Source organism: Sciurus vulgaris, assembly GCF_902686455.1.
Source record: "Sciurus vulgaris genome assembly, chromosome: 14".
NCBI lineage: Eukaryota > Metazoa > Chordata > Mammalia > Rodentia > Sciuridae > Sciurus > Sciurus vulgaris.
In genome coordinates this window covers 69,259,423-69,284,179 of record NC_136475.1, presented here as the reverse complement: position 1 = coordinate 69,284,179, position 24,757 = coordinate 69,259,423, and the positions used below count along the sequence as shown (strand labels likewise).

General features: G+C 40.3%; 2 protein-coding genes across 4 annotated transcripts in view; one reads left to right on the top strand and one right to left on the bottom strand.

The window, feature by feature from the left end:
* The window catches only part of FEZ2 (fasciculation and elongation protein zeta 2), a 132,844-nt gene extending 119,336 nt beyond the window's left edge, over positions 1-13,508 (bottom strand). The window contains exon 1 of the mRNA XM_079109606.1: positions 13,190-13,508. Coding sequence (XP_078965732.1) covers positions 13,190-13,272 — 83 coding nt within the window. The 5' untranslated portion in view covers positions 13,273-13,508. The remainder of the gene's footprint in view (positions 1-13,189) is intronic.
* Positions 5,545-24,757, top strand: part of VIT (vitrin) — a 108,924-nt gene continuing 89,711 nt past the window's right edge. For 2 of the 3 annotated variants that reach the window (XM_079109598.1, XM_079109597.1), the window contains exon 1: positions 5,546-5,813. The gene's annotated coding sequence lies outside the window, so the exon portion shown is untranslated. Of the gene's footprint in view, positions 5,814-24,757 lie in introns of all 3 variants that reach the window. The other variant, XM_079109599.1, reaches the window with a different exon arrangement.

Sequence of the window (24,757 nt, the reverse complement as noted above, 5' to 3'; positions counted from 1 at the left end):
ACATTTTCCATTCACCTAGAACACCTAAGCTGACTCCATACTTCAGCTATTCTGAATTATGCTGCTATAACCATGGTATACACGTATCACTGTAGAATGCTGACTACATTCTTTCGGATAAACCACAGAATGGTACAGCTGGGAAGGACGGTGTTTCCATTTCTAGTCTTTTAAGGAATCTTCATACGCACTTCCATAGTGGTTGTACTAATTTGCAGTCCCACCAAAAGTTCCCTTTTCCCCACATCCCTGCCAGTATTTATTATAATTATTTGTATTCTTGAGGATTGCCATTCTATTTGGAGTGAGATGAAATCTGAGTGTAGTTTTGATTTACATATCCCTGATTGCTAAGGAGGTTGAACATTTTTTCATATATTTGTTGGTCATTTGCCTTTCTTCTTTTGAGAAATATTTATTTAGTTCATTCGCCCACTTATTGATTGGGTTATTTGCTTTTGGGGTGTTAATTTTTTTAGTTCATTATATATTCTGGATATTAATCCTTTGGCAGAAGAATAGCTGGCAAAGATGATGGGTTTTAGATCTAAAGTATATAGACTTTATGATGTTAAAGTATCTACCAATTCTTATTTTCTTGAATGTATTTATCAGCAAGAAGAAATCTAAATTCAGAAAGAAGGTACAGGAAGAAAGATACAATGGCAAACATGGACACTGATAAAATATGCTTGTGCAACAACTCTAAGAATCTTTTAAAAAAATAATTATAACAATTTAATTTTGTATTTTAAAAAGGTCAGCACTAAAATTATTAACAAAATAATGGGAAATGGGGTCAGAGTTAGAGGTCTAGGATTCTCGACAGGTTAAGAGAAGAATAAAAGTAACATGTAACTTAAAATTTTTATAGCTGCACACTAAAGGGCAAAAGTAAAAGTTCAGAAACACAATGTGTAAATTCTAAAAATAACAGTGAGGAATGAGGGAGCATAGGAAACTCAGTTATTCTATCAGAAGGCAGAAAAATAAAGACAAAAGTAAATAAAAACAAGAAATGGACATAAAGAAAACCAAGGATGTTAGTAACCCTAATAAATATAAATAAATTGAACAATCAAATGGAGAGGTTTGTGAGTTAGAATTTTTTTAAAAATGCAGTTGAATGTTATTTCAAGACGCACAATAAACATAAGAACAAAGGAAAGACTGACAGTCGAGGCATGGTGCGGTAGACTGGGTTACCGGTCCCAGGTCTTCGTTCCTCTCTCATGCACACCTTCACCAGAGCCTCTTTCTGGGCTCTAGATTCTTGTTCCTTGACTTTGAACTTGGTCATGGAACTTCCTTTGGCAAAAGACACAGGCCGGAAACGACAGTGTGCCAGTTCTGAGCAACCCCACAGGTTTTCCATTGTCCTCTTGCTGTTTTGCCTTTGCCATGGGCTCTTCTCTTGGAAAGCTGCTGTCCCAGTAGCATGAACACCAGAATAAAGCCTTCTAGAACATAGATTTCCCTACCAACCCACAAGCCTGCAGCAAGAAGCAGAGCTGCCCAGCCCAGCTTAGATCAGCAGAGCACAGCTGATCAGTGTTCTGTGAACCGATCTTTTATTTTAGACTCCATGTGCTTACTTGGCAGAATAGGGAGGTATAAGACCTATAATCTCCTGCCCACCATTTTGAACCCTGGTTTTGTACAAGGTGCTTTTGTATTTTGCTAACCTGCCAGCTCAGCAGCCTTCGGAATGCTAGAATCTGCAGGGTGGCCTCCAGTTCTCCATATCCTCCTTTAGGTCTTAATCCCTTTTATGCTATTTAAATCACAGTGACTTATCTGTATTTATTTTTTGTCAGGTTGGCCTAGAATGTGGTGGGTGTTGTCCAATACTTGATACTGTGACTCCAGCTCATTTGTTGCAGGGAAGCATTTAGGAGTAATAATCCTTTCAGCTTTTAGAAAAACAACTTACGGAAGAAATCCACCATCTCCTTTCCTCCACTGAGTTATGCTCCTCGTGAGTGGCTCCCGTTTATTATTTAATCAAAATTGTCCCTCTTCTTCTTTTTCTTTTTTTGCATACTGGAGATTGAACCCAAGGTGCTTTACCACTGAGCTTCATCCCCAGCCCTTTTTATTTTTCATTTTGAGGCAGGGTCTTACTAAGTTGATGAGGCTGGCCCCAAATTTGCCATCTTCTTGCCTCAGCCTCCTGAGTCACTGGGATTACAGGCGTGCACCACCATGCCTGGCGCCTCTGATGTATTCTTAACAACATCTTCCTTGTAGTTTGGGGAGCTTTTTTTGGACACCTATCCTCCACCTATTTATAAGTTGTCCATGGTCCCCATTTGGCTCCTTCAATTTTTAGAAAGCTGTGTTTTTCTTGTAATAACCTCTTTGCTTCTGATAGATAGTGGCGATGTAAATTTAACAAAGGCTAATTAGACTGGTGGATTTTCCATTCACATTGACACCACACAAAATTTGTACTTAGCAGCAGTGTTCAGCAGTGTCCAGGAAGCTGGGGGAAAAAATCTGAGCATTTGCAGGAAGCTACTACCAAAGTACAGGGTTAAGAGTCTCAAAACTCTCCAAGGCAAATCATATTTCTATGAAAAATTGATGTAGCATCAAACAATATAGCCTGAGACATTTCAGTGAACTCACGTTATGAAGGTGTAATTCTTGTGTTTTATACCTGCAGACAGAAAAAGTATCAGGAACGTCTGAAAAGCCCGCCTCATTACTTAGACTCTTAAATTGCCAGCCTGCATTTTAAAAAGCCACATAAAAGAATGGATTTGTGATAGAAGGAATGCATTGATTTCTCCACATTCTGTCTCTGAAATGAAGAAAAAAAAATGAGGCAGTATTTTAAAGAACCATCAGATTCAACATTTATGACAATAATAAAAACTTTTTCATACAGAATGTTCTAAAAGATTTGAATTTTTGTACTAGATACGATACAAGACTAGGACAATAAGTTTATAATAATAAGTTATTTGGAAAACAATGAATGTTTTCAAGCAACTCTGGATGATTTATAAGCAAAAATAGACCCTCACATAGCAATAACAGGAGACAACAGATTACCCCAATCACAATATGTATTTTCAACCAGAGATGATCTACTTCAGTTTAGGCCATGTAGCGTGCTCAAGGCCACTCACCAGGAAGTTGTGATCCTGTTTCACCCTAAGCAGTTAGAAGAGGCCACCAGAGCCGTTGTTTTTGTTGAGGGTATTGTTGCTGCTGCCTCAAGTCCAGGTGCGGAAGACTCACTCCATTCCTGGCAGCATTGTCTCTACTTCATGCAAGACTCCTGGAACTTGCTTTGAATGTTTTTAATTCTATCGATCCCATTTCTCCACTCCCTCTCCTGTTTCTCGTAGGTAACAATTCTAATGCACTTGCAGTTGTGCATTTAGCTAAAACTTACTCTATGCCTGTTGTGCGTGGTTCCAAGATCTTAGATTCATCTGTGAATAAAACGGATTAAAAACCCTTGCCTTTCTGAGCCTATATTTATTCTAGTGAGGCTTAATTAAAAAAAAAAAAAAAGAAGAAGTAGGAAATATCATTAGAGGGTAACGGGTACGATAAAGAAAATGAAGAGAGAAGAGGAGGAGATGCTTGAGACAACAGTGCCACTTTCAACAGGGTGGCCGGGAAAGGTCTCGCTCAAGAGGTGGCATTTGGGCAAAGACCGGAAGAAGGCAAGTGCACCATCCATGCAGGTGTCCCAAAGACCTCAGCATGGCCACTGTCACAGCCAAAGCCTTGGTTTCTAACTGCTGGGTCATCTCATTCTGAGCTTCTCTCATACCTAACTCATGAGTTCTCCAGGAAGGCCCTGTATGAGCAGCTCACTGAAGAATACACTCCAGAAAGATTTATATGGGTGCTAACGTAATTCAACCAATTTGAATTGGAATTTTTTTCTAGAATAGTCGCATTTGCCCACACCACTAGCGGCCCAATGAAGCCACTATGTGGCTGCCATGGGCTTTGTCCAAATTTCTAATTTTTGCCAATATCATAAAAATAAAATAATGTTTCATTGATTTTTTTAAAAGGGATTGCTCTTTTAAAAATTATTTTTAGTGTAGTAAACTATGTCACAAAATTTGCCATTTTCACTGTATAATTCAGTCTCATCCATTTTAGCCATAACTTTGTGTATTTCATCACCCCAAATATCATTGCTTTTTAATTTTCCTTTAGCTTCATATGTTTTTCCATACCTTTACGTTTGATTTTTTTTTTAAAGCAAATTAAACTGGTAAAAGAAAACAAGGCTCTAAGTTCTAACAGAGTATCATTGCTTAGGAGTCAGGCAGCCTTGGATTTGAATCCCAGGTCTTGCTTTACTGGCTGAGTGAGGTTGGGAAAGTTACTTACTCTGAGTCTTAGTTCCCTTGTTTGTAGAATGGAAATAATAGTACTGACCTTCTAGAGTCTTCTAAATATTAAATTAGATGATAAATGTAATCAATAATAATATTAGCTAACATCATTTGATAGTTATTACATGTTAATTAATATCGATTACTATCATTCATTACATTTATTATTAGTTAGATGCTATTTCATCTGAATCTGCCCTAATGCAAATAGTGGGACAGCTGACCTTCCATGTGGCAACACTGTCCTTACCACCAAAGGACCCAGTGTCCGGTTTCGGAGGAGAAAGAAAAAGAATTGAAAAATAATAATTTCAATGTAGAACCAGAAGGGGGGAAATAGGCTAAATAGCATTGAAACACTAATCTTAAGTGAGGGACAGCACTGGCAGAGGAGGATGGGTACTGGAATGGAATTTCTGTTCCCAGGCTGCGTGCACACTCCCCAGCAGGAGGAGGAATGGCTCTGTGCTACCTCTGCCCCACTGGAGGAAAGATGTTCTCCCGTACCCACAGACACTGGAATCTCCAGGACCACCAGGCAGAGTTTTTTTTGTTTGTTTGTTTTGTTTTGTTTTTTTGGTGGGGGTGGGATGGTGTCTGAATTTTGAAATGCTGAGAAGTGAATGCACATTTTGGGTCTGAATCTCACTGACTTGATTGATGGCGCTAATATATAAATAACTGATGCTGGCAGATTTCACTGATGATGCGAGAGACACACCCATCGGCCGTTTACTGAAACTGAGTCAGGTTCTGCTTCCCACTACGATTGTCATGGATCCTGCTACCAGGAGCAGAGACCTCAATCATTTCAGGAAGCTGCCAAAATGCAGAAAGGACTCACCAAAACAAAACAAAGGAATAGCACCCACATGTAGGAAAAGTGTTTCAATGCAAAACTGAGAATCCAATAGAATAAAGCACTTTAATCCAGCTGTTTACTGGCATTTGAAAAAGAAAAATTAATTGCCTCTTCTTGAGTAGTTTTTAAAGCATATTAAAAAAAAATTTTTTTTTTTCTATCCAACTGCTCCTCTTCTGCTTTCCAGAATATCTAATTGTGGAATTCGCTTACTGAAAATGTGTGCCTTGGGTTAGAAAAGAATATTTAGAAATCCTTTCACCAAAAAAGCAAGTGGGAGTGGAAATTTGAAAGAGGACCGCCTAATTCAGCACTAAAACCAGTGTGAGAAGCTGTGAGTGGTGTGTGTGTGTGTGTGTGTGTGTGTGGTACAAAATGCGCTTTTCAAAGGGCTGAGAGGTGGATGGGAATGTTTGCTTAGCTCCTCTGAGAAGAGAAAAGGTGCTTGGACCTTCTCTTGTTTCTTCTTTAGAATAATTTGGATGGGATTTGTGATGCAGAAAAGCTCAAAGAAAAAGGGAAATTCATTCTGTGTGGTGGAAAATTTTTGAAACAAATAGTTCCTTTCTTCAAACAAGGTACGTCTGATGAATTACTAAACTGTGCATATAGTTGCTTTCCATTCATTATTATAGAAATATAAAATGCATTTGTCACTGAGAAACTATATACCTTAACTAAGTGATCAGTCTGTGTCAATTTTAGTTTCAAGAGAGTTGGGATGGGAGAGGGTGGTAGCATCCTCGTAAACAACTGATTATTTATATTTATATATGTTTATATGTTTATCAGTTATAAGTAAATTATGCTGAGATGTCACTATTAGGCCAAAGTTTTCACTGTTCTTTTAAACCAACTTAATTATGGTTAAAAATAAGTTGAAAAGCATGACATTTGTGTAGAATTTTTAAGTAAGTAAGTTTTTCTTGCTTTTTTTCAACTTTGCTCAACTGTCATAACAATTTAACAACTCATGTACAATAGTGTATGCAAAAGCAGGGTGAGAAATGGGTACACAGATTAAAAGAGAAATCACTTCATGGGATTCTGGACTTCTCTCTTCAGGCAGATTTCAGTGGAATGTGGCTAGATGTGCAGTCCCTCATCTTGTTTACACTAGAGGTGTTTTCTTAGGCTGAATGCTTCTGCTACTGATAAGCCGAGAAGGGGCTGGCATTGTTAAGTCCACCAGTGTAGTTTCGACTTTGCACAGGAAGACAGGATACAAAATCTCTTTTTAAGCATGATTTGTGTCAAACCAGTATAAACATGAAATAAATGCCTGAAGCCCAGGTTAAACAGGATAAGATTGAATAATTGGACAGGATCCTTTGCTCCAGACAACCCACAGCATCTCTACCATCCCCAAACTGAGAGTGGAATTCAAGATTTTCTCAGGGTTTATTATAAACATAAAACCAGGCAATCTTGGTTGTGGTGGTTGTTCAAAAAACTGTGTGTGCAAAGAAAATGGTATTTTGCCATTACGTTCTGTTGCAATAAATTTGGACGTTTGGGTGGTAAAGTTCTGAGGTTGTTTTTCCCTTGGTCTCTTGAAAGATGAAACGCCCCTAGAGCAAGACAAGATCAAAGGCTGTTTGTTTGTATATTTTCTCTGTGTGTGTGTTAGCTGCAAGAGGTAGCTGCCCCAGTAGGAAAGCTGGACGTGCCCATCTTTTATTTATTGAATTAAAAGACCCTTTTTCGTAAAAGGGTTTTTGACAAAGAACTATAGGACTGCATTTTTCTGGCAAGACACTACTTTTCCTGACTTATTTAAATGTCTCTTACACCTCACCCCTGAAAAGGAAATAGCTTAGAAACATTGGAAATGCTTAATATCTGTCCTGAAATAGTGTTTATGAATGGCATTTAGAAAATCTAATTATCTTTTCCATTCAAGTTACGGGTCACATGAAGAATAGGTTCTTTCAAAGAAATTACAGCAGGTTTAAGAATGGTTTGTAAATAGCATCAGGAAGACAAAAATGCTTGTGCTGTTCTCAGCGGCAGTTCCTGTAAGACACATGGAATAGAGGAGAGCAGTGTGGTTTGATGTGATGTGCCAAACCAGGAGTCCTAAATTATAGGACCCGCTCTGCCACTGCCTAGCTGTGCTACCTCGGGAAAGGTGTGTGTGACATTTCTCGACTTTTTGTTTTCTGCTCTGAAAAATAGAAATTGCAAACCCTCTTTCCCAGGGTGGCCATGAGGTTTGATATTGATTCTCAGTTCCAACAGAGTTTTGAAACATGAAAACTTTTATAAAAATGTATTTTTCCCATATACTCAAAAAATAAGATTATATTGGGAGGAGTCATTGGTCTTACAATAAATGTTTCATATTCTCTGGATGTTCCCATTACATGTGCCCATGTTTGCAGCCAGGTCTTAGCAACTGAGGGTGCAGCCAGAACACATGGTTCTGTTGGTCAGTGGAAGGGCATCTAACTGTGTGACTCTGGGCAGTGACTCAGCATGTTGGATCCTCATTTCCTCCTATATGAAATGAACAAGTTGGACAAGATAGTCTGTAAATTCACTTCTCAATATGGGGTTCTACACACTGAGAATTCTTCAAACTCTAAACTGCCCAGGACAATTTTATTGTTGAGAATCTACATATTACTAATTGAAGAAGTATCAAAGCAGGATTAGGGAATCTGTGATATGTTTTAAATATTTATGTGTATCTAACTAAAGACTATAATATATACAAAAAATGAATTTTAACCTAATTGTACTCTTCACAAGACAATTGAAGAAGATTATGGTGTGTGAGTCTCTTGCTATATATACATATGCATATAGGTATCTCACCATAGTGTACTAGGGACAGTGGCCCAAGTTCTATGACAATCTTCTTTGAGTTTTCTGGTGTATTTCTGTGATTGTCTGCATGAGCTCATGCCGAGATAATGTCAAATGTCTAAATTTATGGCCTTTCATGTGACGCCAAGACTAAATGTTCTTCCTAGATTATGGATTCTATGGAGGCTGTTCAGGCAGAGGCTTAAATGGGTTAACTTTAGCAAGTTATTCTAAAACTCTGTGGGCCTCGACTTTCTCATCCATACAAGGGGTCTATTAGCACCTGCCTCATAGAGTAGTGGCAAAGGGCTTCAATCTGTGCCTGGCACACTGTCAGCACCCAAATATTAGCACACAATTTCTTTACTATATGTGACTGGAACAAAGAACCCAGATCAACTGTGAAAACATTCACTTATAATCATTGTCAAGTTTCTAAACATCAAACCTTTGGATATGGAAAGCAAATAGATTTGTGAATTTCTGTGATATTAGCATAATTATTAGAAACTAGTCGCTAGTTCTTTATCCAGGGGATCTGAGCTAATCAGTCATTCAGCAAGTGATAAGCATGAGGCAGCTTCTCTGATGACTGTAATTTGAGAATGCCCAAAGGTCCCCCACAAGCTTGCTGCCTGAAAATGTGTCTCCTTCTGATCTACAGAAAACAATGAAATTCTGAACCCCTGAGCACAGGACAAGAGAAAGAAAACACAACGAAGCTGCCACTGTATTACTGGCGTGGGCAGTCCTTAGGCAAGCCACAGTGACACAACTTCTGTTAGTGCAGAAAACGTGTCCAGAGAGGAGCAAGAAACCAGGTGAAATTGAGATAGGCATCAGAAATGACTTTTGAGAGTGCTGGTCATTAAAATTTTAATTTAAAAAGAAGACACAAACAAATGTAAATCAGTCTGGGGTCACCTCAGTGAGTCCTGTTTGCAGACCACAAGGTGAAAGGTTGAAAGGCAAGGAAAACCCCAAGGCAAGTCCAGAGTCACATGTTCACAATGCAGCAAAGACTATTTTCGTTCTGTTTATTGCATTTTCCATGGTTACCTCATCTGTAAAATAAACAATTGTGGACACTGGCTTTAGAATTTGTTTTTAATCAGCTAGAAACCCTTTTGCTTCAACAGACAGCAAACCCAACAGAAACCCTCAGAGACTCTCTGAAACTCTCAGGACTGCTTGGCAAGGGCACAGAGCAGGCACCAGATGAGGTTCCAGTGGAGCCACCTATAAAAACTACACAACATGTGGCAACTTGCACACGCAAACCCCACACACAAATGTCGTGTCTCGGCACAAATTCATGGCTGCATTCCAGTCATATCCTGCGGGACAAAGGTGATTCCAGGATCCTGGATGCCAAAATCCTTTCCTGAGTCAAATCGATAAGCCAGAATCTTGCAACACAGAAATATTAATTTCCTGTCATTTTCATTTAGAGATTATTTTTATGTTTATGTTTTATTCTGATCCTATAATGTAAAAGAAAGCATATTTAGATCCATTTCTAGTGCATATTTTCCACTGGATTTTTTTTCAGTTCTTGTTAAGAATTGAATACTAGATATCATTCTTCAACCATCTAGCCAATTGTACAACTACCTAGAAGCTTTTCATGACAATGGACTGAAGAACCTTACAAATCACTGAGAGGAGGAAGAAGGGGCAAAAGTGTGGAATTGTTCTCCTTCTAAGTGTCTTAATCAATGGGGGCTACTATAACAGAATACCATAGACTGAATGGCTTAAACAACAAATATTTATTTTCCACAGTTCTGGGAACTGCAAGATCAAGGGGCTCAAAAGAGTACTGTCTGGTAAGGGCCCACTTCCTGGTGCACAAAGGTCATCTTCTTATTGTGTCCTCACATGCCAGAAAGAGTGAGAGAGTTTTCTGAGGTCCCTTTTATACCATTTTTTTTTTAAGAATTTCAGTTTTGTTTTTTTTTCTAACACTATTTAGTTTTGTATGTGGTGCTGAGGATCGAACCCAGGGCCTTGTGTGTGCTAGACCACTGAGCCACAATCCCAGCCCTTGAGCTCCCTTTTATAAGGGCACTAACCTCTTTCCACGAGGATTCCCCCTCATGAATTAATTACCTTCCAAGGGTTCCTTTTCATAATACCATCACACGGGGGATTAGGATTCCAGAATGTGAATTTTGGAAAGACACAAACATTCAGTTCATTGGACCCTAGAATAATTTAGCCAAATAGTAGTCACAAATCCACATGTTCTTAGTCCATTTGGGCTGCTATAACAAAATACCACAGACGGGGTATTTTATACAACAGAAATTTATTTATATAGCACTAGAGGCTGAGAAGACCAAGATCAAGGCACCAACAGATTCTGTGTGTGGTGAGGGCCCACTTCCTGGTTCACAGATGACATGTTCTCTCTGCATCTTTGTGTAGTAGAAGGGCCAAGGGTCTCTCTGGTGCCTCTTTTATAAGGATACTAACTCCATGCATAGGGGCACTACCCTCATGACTTAGTTGCCTCCCAAAGCCCTACCTCCTAATTCCATAACCTTGGGATTTGTGAGTTCTAAGTGTGAATTAGGGGGAACACACACATTCAGACCATAGTAGATTCCTTCACCAAGAAATACAAGAGTCAAATCATGGCTAACCTTGGACAGCATCTTATCAGATGGTGGGTGTAATGTATAAAGCTGCTCCCCCGCCCATCAGGTGCAGCCATTTTGCCCGCCTCCCAACCACTTGTCAATCTGTGAACATCCTGGCTAGCTATTGGTTCATCAGTCAGCTTGCAAGTATCCTTCTCCCATATTGGTCCCCTGTTAGCCCTGCAGAATTCAACTGTTTTACTGTAGCTTCCCCGCCATCTTTTCTCCATTCTTCTTCTGTCTGTCCTACACACTTTTCTCTATCCTCCTGGCTTTCCACTCTCTCTAGCGTACGCCCTTTCTTTTCCTTTCTCTTTTCCTCTCATTTTCTCTCTTACCCTGCAGGGAGACACTGTTTGCTTAATAAATTCCCTTATGTGATTTCCCATGTCCGGCGTGGTTCTGTGGAAATTCCTTACAGTGGGGACAATGACGATGGCAATGATGGTGATGGTGGCAGTAGTGTTTGTAATGATTAGCCACCATTCCAACAACAGCATATGAACTCCTTTTCATATATTAACCCATTTAATCTCAAAGGCAAACATGTGGGTGGGCTGTTACTAATTTCATTATACAGATTAAATAAAAAAAACTGAGGCAATGAGAAGTTAGTTAAGTTGTCTGAGGTCACACAGCTAGTTAGAGAACTCAACTTTAAATCCAAGAAGCCTAATTCCAAACTCACATTCTTAAATATACATGGTCCTGGTTTTTCTGTCACTATACCAAATTAATCTTTGCCATCCTAAAAACAGTTTTCAAGCCAAGTCAAATTTCTAAGAAAAATATCCTTTCTTGCAAGTAGAGACACTTCAGTAATAAGGATGGAGGAGACTGGAGAAAGGAATTCACAGGAGATTGGGGGGGTAGTTATTTCTGTCATTCTTGGATAACCTCCTGGTTTTAGAATCACTTCCCAGGTGTGTAAGGGGGATCTATCTCTGAGCAGGGGGAACCTGAGGAGCCTTCATCATGAAGCCCTCTGGGTGGCATGTCTCCAGAAGGTTTCCTTTATCTTCACAGAGGGTAAAGTCAGCAGCTTGTCACAGAAAAAATCATACTTCCTCATGACTCAAACTGCAGCAGAAAATCACTATCCCTGATAAGGGTCTCTACAAGGACAAGACTCCAGGAAAATTTCTCAAATTCTTTCCCTCAGTTGGAGGAAGGCTAAAGTTTTGTGTAGACATGTGGCAAAAATTCATAAAAATCACCTTCAGGCGATTCTGCATTTTTTTCTTCTTAGACTCAAAAGGAAAGAGAAAAAAAAAAAAAAAAAAAAAAAAAAACTATTCCTGGGGGGAGAATCCTACCTATAGTTTCCAAGGGATCAGACCACTGGCATCTTAATGCTAAGTGAATTCCCTCTTCTGGGTTCCTTTGTGTCCCAGACACAGAAAACATGCTTTGGACATAAAGGCGCAAGTCAACTTGCCCAGACTGGCTTTGCAAATCTGTGCTCCAAAAGGTAAAAGGAGTTTGGGAAGCAGAGATAATAGCATTCATCTGCAGCAACCACAAGTATTTATTGAGCCACCCCAGGTGCCGTTAACCATTCTGTGTACTCAGGGAGTAGAATGAACAAAATAGCTTCCATTTCCCTAGAGCAGCCATACTGGGTCACCTATGTGACCCACAGGGGACACTTACTAGAAAAACATTTGGAAGCAGCCTGGTGGTGGTAGGGGCTGTGAAAAAGGTAAGAAAGGAAGATAAGGGGGCTACAGGAAGCAGTGAGATGGCGGTGGTCATTTGCATTGCATGATTAGATAAGGGTCTGATAAAGAGATATTATTTAAACAGAGAGGTGAAGGAAATCAGGGTGTGACCTATGTGTGTCCTTGGGCAGAGCATTCCAGGCTGGGAACGGAGCCAATGCCGAGGCCCTGAGCAGATTCATACGTGGTATCTGGAGCTGATGAGGAAGACAGGTGGGATCAAGGGCGAACGTTGGACAAGCAGACACAGAGCATGTCCTCCCAGCACCCCTTAATATCCCCCCAAAATCCCCTACTGTCTTCTCACACACTGTCTCTGGGGCAACTCTCTCTCACCTCTGTCCTGGATGAAATCTAGCTAGGTTCCTTAATATTTCAAGCCATGCTCAGTGTTTTTAAAAATAACTAGATTTATATTCTACCTGACACAGTCTCACTGTAGCCATTAACACGAATATATCAGCAGGCACTGCTAAAAAACGTGTTTAGAGTTTGGAGCTTCATCCTCCCCATCCAGGTTTGCTTTCTGATGTCTGAATTCTCTTTCTCCTGCCTTTTGACTTTACCTGTCTTACCTGGACTTCTAACAGTGGTCTCTTCATGCCTGGAGTTAAGTGGGTACAGAGAAGCCAGGCAAAAGTGACAGAAAGGCCTGGCTAGGCACAGCTATGAGCTGGCATCCAGGGTCCCTGAGCTTGGCAGAGTTTTTAGCTGCTTTCTTGTTGGCACTGCTGTGGGTTCTTGGCAGATGCCCCCACTTCACTGGGAATTCCTTACCTGTAGTTCCATAAATGCTGTTGAATAAATTTGCTCCGGCTCAGGGTTTGCTGTTCCTTCCTCCACCCCTGAGCAACAGGCATCCTGTGTCCAGCTGCTTTTTGCTACTGTTTCCTTAGTCCTCAGTGCTGCTAACTGGGGCAAGAGCTAAAGCCACCAGGTTCAGACTCTCAGCAGGGAGTCTCATGTGCCACAAGCTCTTCCCCTCTTCTGTAGAGAACTGAATCACGAGTCTGACACCAGTCTACTGTGTCCCAAGCCCACAGGATACAACCATGTCAAATGGGCTTCCTTGGCATCCAAATTGGATTTCCAAAACAGGTAATCCCTGATTGACTAGCTCCCTCAGACTGCCTGACAGGTTATAGAAACTGAGAGGGGCACTCAGAGCTGAGAGAGCAAGGGGTTCTATAGGAAACGATGTTGGCATTTTCCTTCTTTCTACCTTCTCCCCAGATGGGGGAGGGGAGCTGGTGGTTCCCTCACTCTCACTCTGCTTTAGGGAACAGTGAGAGGAGCTTCAAGGAGATGACCTTGGAACATGGAAGTAGTTGGCACAAGGCCTCAGCAGGAACTGAGACAAAGGATCATCCCATTGTAACATTCCATCACACTGTCAATGACAGTACACTCAAATGCTTATTTAGACGTCTTATGTAATGCCTGGTTACATTTTAAAATGTGCCTGTACATCACTTTAACATTTGTGAGGGAAAGAGTGCTATCAGTGTAGACCCCAAAAAGACTCTTGGAAAAAATCTCTTCAGCCCAGTGCAGTGGTGCTCGCCTGTAATCCCAGCAGCTCAGGAGGCTAAGGAAGGAGGATCTCAAGTTCAAAGCCAGCCCCAGCAACTTAGGGAGGACCTAAACAACTTAGCAAGACCTTCTCTCAAAATAAAAAAATAAAGTGGGTTGGGGATGGGTTCAATCCCCAGTACCAAAAAAAAAAAAAATTTCTTGACCTTATAACTGAAACAACTGTATTATACAATGTATATATTTCACAGTCTGCAACTTAACTATGGTCAACCAACTTTTTCAAAAAGCCTATAATACACCCATCAAGGTAAAAAGGAAGATGAACCTATCCTACAGAATGGGAGAAAGAGGAAATCTAATGGTGGTAAGTGTTTGAGTTCAGAGACAGAATTCTGATTTAGCTCCAAATTCATCCTATAACCTTGGATGAGCCAATTTACTGCTTTGAAAAAGTGGGCATGATGGTTCTTACCTGATAGGAGTACCATGATAATAAATAAGATCACACATGTACAGTGTGAGCATTCAGTAAACGATAGCAGTTGCTGTTACTGGAGTGGACTCTAAACTTCTAAAACCTTCCATGAAGAGCTGGATGCAGGGGTGTGCACCTGTAGTCCCAGCTACAGGAGACAGAGGCAGGAGGATCACATGAGTCCAAGAGTTGAGGTCAACCCAGGCACATAGAATCCATCTCAAAAAAGGGAAAAGAAAGAAAAAAAGAAGGAAGAAAGGAAGGAAGGAAATTTTCCATGAAGAGCGAAAGGACCAGTCCCATCTCATTTAACAGACCACGGAACAGCTGTGTCGAATTGTCAGGAGACCCATGCAGGAGTGTCTGAAGGGTCCTTCAGAGCGGGAAACGGTCCCCAGGAAGGGTTCCGGAGTCTAAGGCTGGGTGGCTCCTCTTGAAGAGATTGGTCTCTTGCTTCTAAATGACTCTGCGTCTGCTGGTCCAAGACTTGGTCCCCCACAGCCCTCAATTCCTCCACCGCAGTCACTCCTCCACAATCCTCCACACCCTCCACTTTCCCCAAGCCTCTGGTTGCTGGGATTCAAGAATGTGCTTTGACCCCTAACCCCACGTCTGTCTCTGGGCAGCTAGGGAAAAGCTGGAACCCTGTCATCTGAGAGGAACCCACTCTTTACCAAGAGGCAGACAGGAAGGCACGGACCCTGCAGACACACCCTCAGCTTCTTATCTCAGCTGGGAAGCTAGGCCGGACCTGAAAATGTTTTTAAAAACTGTGCTTCAGAATTGAAGGCAGACCAAAAAGTACAGAGTGTCCACTCTCGTCCAGGCTCCAGAGATCACAGTTAAATTGAACCAGATACCCAGCTCCAAATTCACAGTAGATGGTCTTTGGCAATCACAAACCTCCAAGCCCCAGGGGAAGAACTTGCTGGGAGGAGGCAGAGCTAATCCAGTGTCAAACACATTAGGGAAAGAAGTTTCTGATGAAAGGAATCCATCTTCCAAAGCTCCATGAGAATCTTTTAAACTGTGCACCGTTTCCAGGGTAACCCGAAGAAACAATCCTGGCCCACCTCACCTCAGAGCTCCTTACTGATCTTCGTGCCCCCTCCGTTAGCCGGGATGAATAACTCCTGGGAGGAGTCCTATAGAGGGGCATGCCTGCAAACCCAGCATTTTTTCCCCACTGGCAATATAAGATCTAAACTACCACTTCAGAAATGTAATTACTGTTTGCAGTCCCCCTAGAAATCACTATTGGTCAAAGCCTCTGTGGATGTGGTAAGCATTACCATATGTCAGGTTCTTAATGAGGTACAAAATGATGGTCTGAAACACACACACCAAAAAAGGCTTTCCCTTTTTGGTTTTCTGGCACGGGCATGTACCAGTCATTGGACACACGGATGAACTCTTTAATCCTCCCAGTGCCTATCAGTGAGTGTCTTTCCTATAGGATTTTCTCTGACTATATGTAGTGATCAAATGTGATCCTAGAGAAAGGAAAAAGAAAATCCATGAATAGTTCACACTCTATCATCCAAAAAGTGCAGATGATACTTATGGGAAGGTCCTAGATGGGAACAGCAGTAAACATAACGTTCCCATAAATACATTGGGAAATAAACATTCTCACAAATCAGTTTTTCAACCCTGGGGATATTGACAGGTTGTCCTGGGCAATTCCTTGTTGCCCGAGGGGCTGGCCTGTGTGCTACAGGATGTGAACCTGTACCCCGCCCTCTACCTCCTAGATGCCAGTCAAATCTGTGTCCCCCACCCCCACCCAAATGTGACATCCAAAATGTCTTCAAAAATTGTCACATGTCTCCTGGTTGTAAACTACCGTCATTAGAATGGGAAAACTCCACAGCAACATCTGACAGTATAGTTTCAAGGTCAGCCACTCCCGTTTTTCACTCCCAGAGCATCCTGAACCTTCTCAGGGGCTGCGGCCTCTGACAGGATCCCTTGCCACACCTCTTCCCAGAATTCAGTGCGGCCTCTCTAGGGACCCCCTGTTTTTGTCTTTTGACCAAAATACAGCCACATGTGTCCTTTCCGTTTAAAATGCTTTCATTTTACTACTCATCATTTTGGGAAACAGGACATCACTAAAACAACAAACATGGAAAAGGTTTTAATCAAAGCTGTAGGGAACAGCAACCGACCCAAACTGGCTCAAGTGAAAGGGCCCAGAAACATCTACGTCATGCACAGGAGGCCAGGTCCAGCTGGACCTCCGTCAGACTGGAAATGGGATCTGGGAAGTGGCCAGAAGCTAAGGCGTCCGCCCTCCCCATGTCTCCAGGGCGCGCGCCCCGCCTCCTCCCCGTCCCTGTCCTGTCCTGTCCTGTCTTATTCAGGGCCTCGCAGGCTCTGTGGCCCTGCACGCACGCTTCTCACGAGTTCCAATTCTAAAGTCCCAAGGGAGATCTTGATTGGCCTGAGGTGTCATTTCTTGTTAGATTATAGGCTTTTGAGCAGCTGAGTCACCTAAATTTCAGTGACTGGTCTTTGCATCTGACTATATTTGAGCTACTTCCTTCAGGGATCTCTGGAGATTGAAGTTACAGATCTAAACAGGCTTTGTAAAGTGAAAAATGCTTTATATGAATGAGTGGAATTTTTTATTTTTTAACAATATCAGGTAATAAATCCTGGACTGATTGAAAGATACAATAAAGGCCATGTGAGAAGTCTGTTGTATTAGAAAGAGCACAATATTGAGAGGAGGAAGATCCAGGCTGTATGACCTTGGGCAAGTCCCTTTGCTGCTCTGAATTCTAGGAACTGTAATGCTCATTCTACCTCCTCAAGGAGCCCTTGGGTGGTTCAGATGAGAAGGCTCAGGTGGTTTATTAAGAAATCACTGCGGACTCTGATATAAATCTATACTATTAGAGTCTTCTCTAGTTAAAACCACTGTATGGGCAAGTCACCTGGAAGGGAATTTTTCTTTCTTTCTTTCTTTCTTTCTTTCTTTCTTTCTTTCTTTCTTTCTTTCTTTCTTTCTTTCTTTTTTTTTTTTTTTTTTTTTTTTGTATTTTTTAATTTTAATTTTATTTTTATTTTTTGGGTACCAGGGATTGAACTCTGGGGTACTCATCTACTGAGTCATACCCCCAACTGAATCACACCCCCAGCCCTATTTTGTATTTTATTTAGAGACAGGGTGTCACTGAGTCGCTTAGCACCTCCCTTTTTGGAAGGCTGACTTTGAACTCGCTATCCTCGTGCCCAGCCTCCCAAGCTGCTGGGATTACAGGTGTGCGCCTCCGCACCCAACATTTTAATTTGTTAAAATCTGTAATACTCTTTTTCTCCATATATATATTGGTGCATTACAATTATACATAATAGTGGGCTTTGTTGTTATATATTTGTATATACACACAATATGAAAATTTGGTCAGTATTGTTCCTCAGGATTACCTGTTTCCCTCTCCTCCTCCTTCCCTGGGGCCTTTACTCTCTTCTACTGATCCTCCTTTGATTTTCATGAGAGCCCACCCTCCATCTTTCTTTTCCTTTTCCTTTCTAGCTTCCACATGTAAGGAAAACACATGATCCTTGACTGATTTTGACTTATTTCACTTAACATAAAGTTCTCAAGTTCCACCCATTTTCCTGCAAATGACATAATTCCACTCTTCTTTATGTCTAAGTGAAACTCCATTGCATGTATATAGCACATTTTATTTATCCAGTGATTCTTTGAGAGACACCTAGACTGGTTCCATAATTTAGTTACTGTGAATTGTTCTGCTCTCCATATAAATGCATATATTACTATATTATACTGACTTTAACTATTTAGGATACATACTAAGGAGTGGATCTTATGGTGGTTTCATTTCTGATCTTTTGAGGAAGCTCCATATTGATTTCCATAGTGGTTGTACTAATTTGCAATCCCACCAACAGTGTAAAAATGTTTGTTCCTTTTCCCCGACATCCTTGCCAGCATTTATTATTATTTGTGTTCTTGATGGTTGCCATTCTAAGTGAAGAAAGATGAAATTTTAGTGTAGTTTTGATATACATTTCCCTAATTGCTAAAGATGCTGAACACTTTTTAAATATATTTGTTGGCCTTTTGTACCACTTCTTTTGAGAGGTGTCTGTTTAATTCATGTGCCCACTTATTAATTGAATCGGGGGTTTTTTGGTAGGAAGTTTTTGAGTTCTTAATGTATTCAAGATATTAATACTCTGTAGGAAGAGGAGCAAGCAAAGATAGACTCCCAATCTGTAAGTCATCTTTTCACATTCTTAACTGTTTCCTTTGATGCACAGAAGATTTTTAACTAGATATCATCCCATTTATTAACTTTTGGTATTATTTCCTGAATTTTAAGGGTTCTGTGAAGGAAATCGTTGCCCATACCTGTATGTTGGAGTGTTGACCCCATGGTTTCTTCTAGAAGCTGCAAAGTTTATGACCTAACTCTTCGGTCTTTGATCTGTTTTGAGTTGGCTCTTTTGCAGGGTAAGAGATAGGAATCTACTCTCATTCTTTTAGATATGGATTACCAGTTTTCCCAGCACCATTTGATAAAAAATGCTATCTTTTCTGCAATGCTTTTGGTGCCTATGTCAAGGATCAGCTGACTGCAACTGTGTGGGTTTGTCTCTGTGTTTTCTGTTCTGTTCTATCAGTCTACGAGTCTGTCTTTATACCAGTACATGCAGTTTTTGTTATTATAGTTCTGTAGTATAATTTGAAGTTGAGTATTGTGAGGCCTCCAGCATCGCTTTTGGGTTTAGAATTGCTTTGGCTATTCTGGGTCTTTTTTTCTTTCAAATGAATTTTAGGATTTTTTTCTTCTTTTTTTTTTTTTATTTCTTTGAATAATACTATGGGTATTTTGATGGGTATTTCATGGAATCTGTATTGCTTTTGGTAACATGGCCATTTTAACCAGGGAGGTCTTTTACTTCTCTGGTAGATTTATTCCTAGGTTTTTGTTGTTGTTGTTGTTGTTTTGTTTTGGGCTTTTGTTAATGGGATTGTTTCCTTCTCAACAGATTCATTATTGGTATATAGAAAAGCTGTTGGGTTTTTATGCTGATTTCGAAACCTACTACTTTGCTGAAATTGTTTATTGGTTCTAACAGTCTTCTGGTGGAAGCTTTTGGATCTTCTAAGTATAGGATCATATCATCTGCAAATGATAATTATACCTTCTCCTTTCCTATTTTTATTTTATCCCTTTATTTCCTTCTCTTGCCTAATTCCTCTGGGTAGAATTTATAGCACTATATTGAATAAGAGTGGTGAGAGTAGACATCCTTGTCTTTTTCTGGATTTTAAAGGAAACATGTTCATTCATTATGATATTGACTCTGAGTTTGTTATACATGTCTTCATAAAGTTGACGTAAATTTCTTCAGTTCCTAGTTTGTTTAGTGTTTTTTTTTTTTTTTTAATCATGAATGGGTGAAAATTTTTGTCAAAGGTTTTCTCTACATCTATTGAGGTGACAATGTGATTTTTGTCAATTCTATTTATGTGGTGAATTATATTTACTGATTTGTGTAAGTCAAACCATCCTTGCATTCCCTGAGTGAAACAAATTTGATCATGATATACAATCTTCTTAATATGTTGTTGAATATTATTTGCTAATATTAAAAAAAAATTTGTATCTGTGTTCATCAGGGATATTGGTCTGTAGTTTTATTTCAGTGTTCTGTCCTTATCTGGTTTTAGTATCAGTGAATGAATTTAAAAGTGTTTCACCACTTCATAGTTTATGAATAATTTGAGGGGCATTGGCATTAGTTCCTCTTGAAAGTTGTGATAGAATTCAGCTGAAAATCCATCTTGTCCTGGGCTTTTCTTGTTGGAAGATTTTATTACTGCCTCTATCTTATTGCTTTTTATTGGTTTGTTTTCTATATCCTCTTGGTTAGTTTTGGCAGATCATATGTCTCTACAAATGTATACATTTCTTTTAAGTTTTCCAATTTATGAAGTATAAGTTTTCAGAGTAGTTCCTGATGACTTCTGCATTTCTGCAATGTCTCTGGTGATTTCTTCTTTTTCATCTATAATTTATGAAGTTGGTCTTCTCTTTTGGTTAGTTGGGTTAAGGGTTTATCTTTCTTGTTTATCTTTTTAAAGAATCAACTCTTCGTTTCATCAATCCTTTATATTTTTTATTTTCTATTTTATTGATTTCAGTTCTAATTTTAATTATTTCCTTCCTTCTATTGGTTTTAGAATTGATTTGCTCTTGTTTTCTAGGACCTTGAGATACATCTTTAGGTTATTTAGGATATTCCAGATTTTCTCATGAGACACTCATAGCTATAAAGTTTCCTCTTAGACTCGTATTCATAGTGTCTCAGAGGGTCTGGTATGTTGTATCACTATTCTCATTTGATTTTAAGAAATTTTTAATTTATTCCCTGATTTCTTCTATTATTCATTCATCATTCAAAAGTGTATTGTTCAATCTCCATGTGTTTTTATAGTTTCTGTAGTTTTTATTGTTGTTTTCTAATTTCATTCCATTATGATCAGAAAGGATACAAGAAATTGTATCAATTTGTTTGTATTTTCTAAGAGTTGTTTTGGGGCCTAAAATATGACCTATTTTGGAGAAGGTTCCATGAGCAGCTGAGAAAAATTTGAATTTGGCTAATGTTCAGTGAAATATTTTATAGATATGTTAAGTCCATTTATTTATAATATTTTTTTAGATCTGAAGAGTCATTATTGAGTGTATGTCTGAATGACCTATTTATGGGTGAGAGAAGTGTGTTAAAATCACCCAGTATTATTGTACTGGGGTCTGAGCCTTTAAATTATATAATTCAGTGCACCAATCTTTGGGCATAAATATTTATTATCATGATATCTTCTTGTTGGATTGTTCACTGTACCAGTATGAAGTGACCTTTTTTGTCTCTTCTGATTAAATTTGGCTTGAATCTGCTTTGTTTTATTTGAGAGTAACTACTCCTGCTTGTTTTGGGGCTCCATTTGCATGGTATATCAATTGTGAAAATTTATTATCTTACATAACAATAATACAGAGGTGGGCCCAGCCTCCAGGCACAAGACAATCAGAGGTCCAACTCCACTCCTCTGTGATTTTCCAGAGTGTCTTTATCCTTTTTATGTCAGTTTTTTCCTCAGTCTTCATTTTCTCATGGTCTCAAGATGCTTGCCAACAAACCTCAATCAACCTACTCCCTCAGTCATTTCCAACAATAGGGAACCTGTCACCAAAACCCAGAAGATTAAAGTCTTTATTTTGATTGGTTATAACTCAGGACCCAATCCATCTGGACTAATAACTAGTACTGGTTGAGCATCACTTATCCAATATGTTTGGGAGCAAAAATCTTTCCAATTTTGGATTTTATTAGATTTTGGAATAATTCCAAATTTATTATTGGAATAATTCCAAATATATTACATAATAATATATTTGGGGGATAGTATTCAAGTCTAAACACAAAATGCACGTATGTTTTATGCACACCTATACACACGAGTTGAAGATAATTTTATACAACATTTTTAATAATTTTGTGCCTGAGACAAAGTTTCATGGTATGAAATTTTCCACTTGTGGTCAGGTCAGCATTCAAAAATTTTCAGATTTTGGGGCATTTCAGATTTTTTCATTTTTGGATTAGGGATGCTCCACCTGTAATAATCACCTGGACGGAGCTCTTGGGTAGGCCCAAGCCTAAGTTTCCCAATCATCAGAGGAGAGTGTTTAACCATCTTTGGTTTAGACTCAGATTCAGAATATACCCTGAGTCCTGGGAATGGACCAGTTTCCTCTGAGTCCCCTGGCTGCTGTGAAAGTCACCTTTTCATTGCTATAAACAAAATACCTGACAAGAACAATTTAGCAGAAGAAAGGTTTATTTGCAGTTTACGGTTTCAGAGTTCTCAGTCCATGGTCAAATGACCCCATTGCTCTGAACCTTGATGGAGCAGAACCTCATGACACAAGTGTGTGGTTGAAGAAAGTTGCTCAGCTCATGACAGCCAGGAAGCAGAGAGTGAGAGCAAGTAGTCAGTGACAAGATGTAATATCAAAGGACACGTCTCTGGTGACCTTCTTCCTCCAGACACAACCTTCCTGCCTACAGTTACCACCCAGTAATCCATTCATTTTATTAAGCCATAAAGAGGATTAATCCATTGATGCAGTTACAGCTCCCATAACATAATCTCTTTACCTCTGAACATTGCTGCACTGGCTAACACATGAGATTTTGGAAGACATTAATGATCTAAACCATAATGGCTACCTTTATTTGTACCAAATAGGGGTTTTGATAGGAAGGGGGAGGGGGATTGGGAATGTATGCTCTGTGTAAGCAATCAATTGCGTCTCATCCGTGTAGCCTAGCCCAGTTGTTGTAGCTTGGATCTGGTATGCCCCCCAAAAGCTCATCTGTGAAAGTCTTGGCGCAGAGGTAGGGCTTCAAGGAAGTGATGAAATCATGAGGGCTCCGACTCACGGAGTAATCCATTTGATGATTAATGATTTGAATGGACTACTGGAAGGTGATATAGGAAGGTGAGGCATCACAGGAAGCAGATCACTGGGAGTGTGTCCTTGGTGACTATACCTTGTCCCCAGCCCTTCTCTCCTCTCTCTCTCTCTCTCTCTCTGTCTCTCTCTCTTTCTCTCTCCCTTTCTCTCTCTCCCCTTCCTGGTTGCCATGAACTGAACAACTTTCCTCCACCAAGCCCTTCTGCCATGATATTTCTGTCTTGGAGCCAACCAACCGTGAATGGACTGAAACCTCTGAAACCAGGAGCCATAATAAATCTTTCCTGCTCTAAGTTGTTCATGTCACATATTTTGGTCACAGTAACAACCTGACTGTCACAGCAGCACATCTTCAAGTAGCCTTATGCATTCTTAGGAGCCAGCTTTTGAAAAAAGGCAAAATTTTCCCTACCTGATAAAAAGAAGAAATATAGAAGGGAAGAACTGAAAAGAGAAGAAAAATCAGGAAAGAAAGAAAGACTACTATCCTGTCTGGCTTTTTTCTTTTTTTCTGTCTCTTTCACAGAATCCTCAGGGATTATAATACTAACTTTGAGGTGGCTGCTGGTGTCAGGGCAACAGGAAATGCAGTGTTTCAGACCTAGTCCAGAGAAATATGATCCATGTAAAGTTTATATGCAGATTGAGGCCACCCCAACATTGCAAAGAACCCATCTAGTGCCAGCCTCCCCTTCCCATCCCCATCAGACCCACCCACATCCGTCAACAAGTGGCGGAGGATTTACAGTCAGGCAGAGATGAAGAAAGCAAGGCTGCAGATGTGGCCTATCCCCACTCAGAGATGTCTGTCCTCAAGGGATTTTTGGCATTTTGGAAATAAAGCACAAGCTTCTCATAACTATTAAATGTTTCCAGATGGATACTGGCTCTTTCCACCTCGTGGACACGGTATGCTTGGGTGCTCCCCCATGCAGCTTCCTAGATTAGACAAACACCAACATTAACATAAATCCTACACGTCCACCAGGGCAGATTTTTTCCAAGTGAGTGGCTGAAGTAGGCCTCTAGGGGGCTTATTAAAAATGATGAATGCAAAAATAATTCTTAAGCCTTCCATGTCTCCCCATTGCCTAAAGGATCAATCTCACATTCTTCAGGCATGACATTCAAGGCCGACAAGGCCCCTTCCTTCCTCTCTAGCAGGCTCAGTCCTCTCCGCGCCTGGCTGAGCAACTCCCAGTTCCTGAAGCTCCTCTGTCCCCAGGTCCTGTCCTTTCCTCACCCATCTGTCATTGTTTTCCAACCTGCCAGTTTAATAAATTCAAGCCCCCTTGAGTCCCTGCCCCCACGGCCCGCGTATCATTCACCCTTCTGGCCTTCATGGTGCCCTCAACAGCAGAGGGTTTCCATAATGGCTGCACAGTGGAGTCTCTGGGGAAGCTATACAACAATGTTGAATCAGAACGCAAGTGAAGTGTATTTGCTTGTCATGGACCAGCTGTGGCCAGTGCAGGAGCACAGGGCTTCGGGACTGGGAGTGCTGGCTTGAATCCCCTCGTCGTCTTTCCAGCCTTGTGAGCTTGGGCAGCATCCCTGAACTCTCTGTTTCCGATTCCTAACCTTGACTCAGTCCTTCATCTGCCACAGACCTCACTTTACCTCTCAAGTGGGAACTCTAACCCAAGCCTCCACACCCCGCACAGGTTTACCGTGAAGAACAAATTCGTGTTTGTTCCTTTTCTCAACAAACATGAGTGGTTGCAAAAACTGTCAACCGCTAGTCCCATTTAGAAACTCAACAGCAAACAAGAGAAACAAAAGGAGCCTACGCTTCAAAAACAC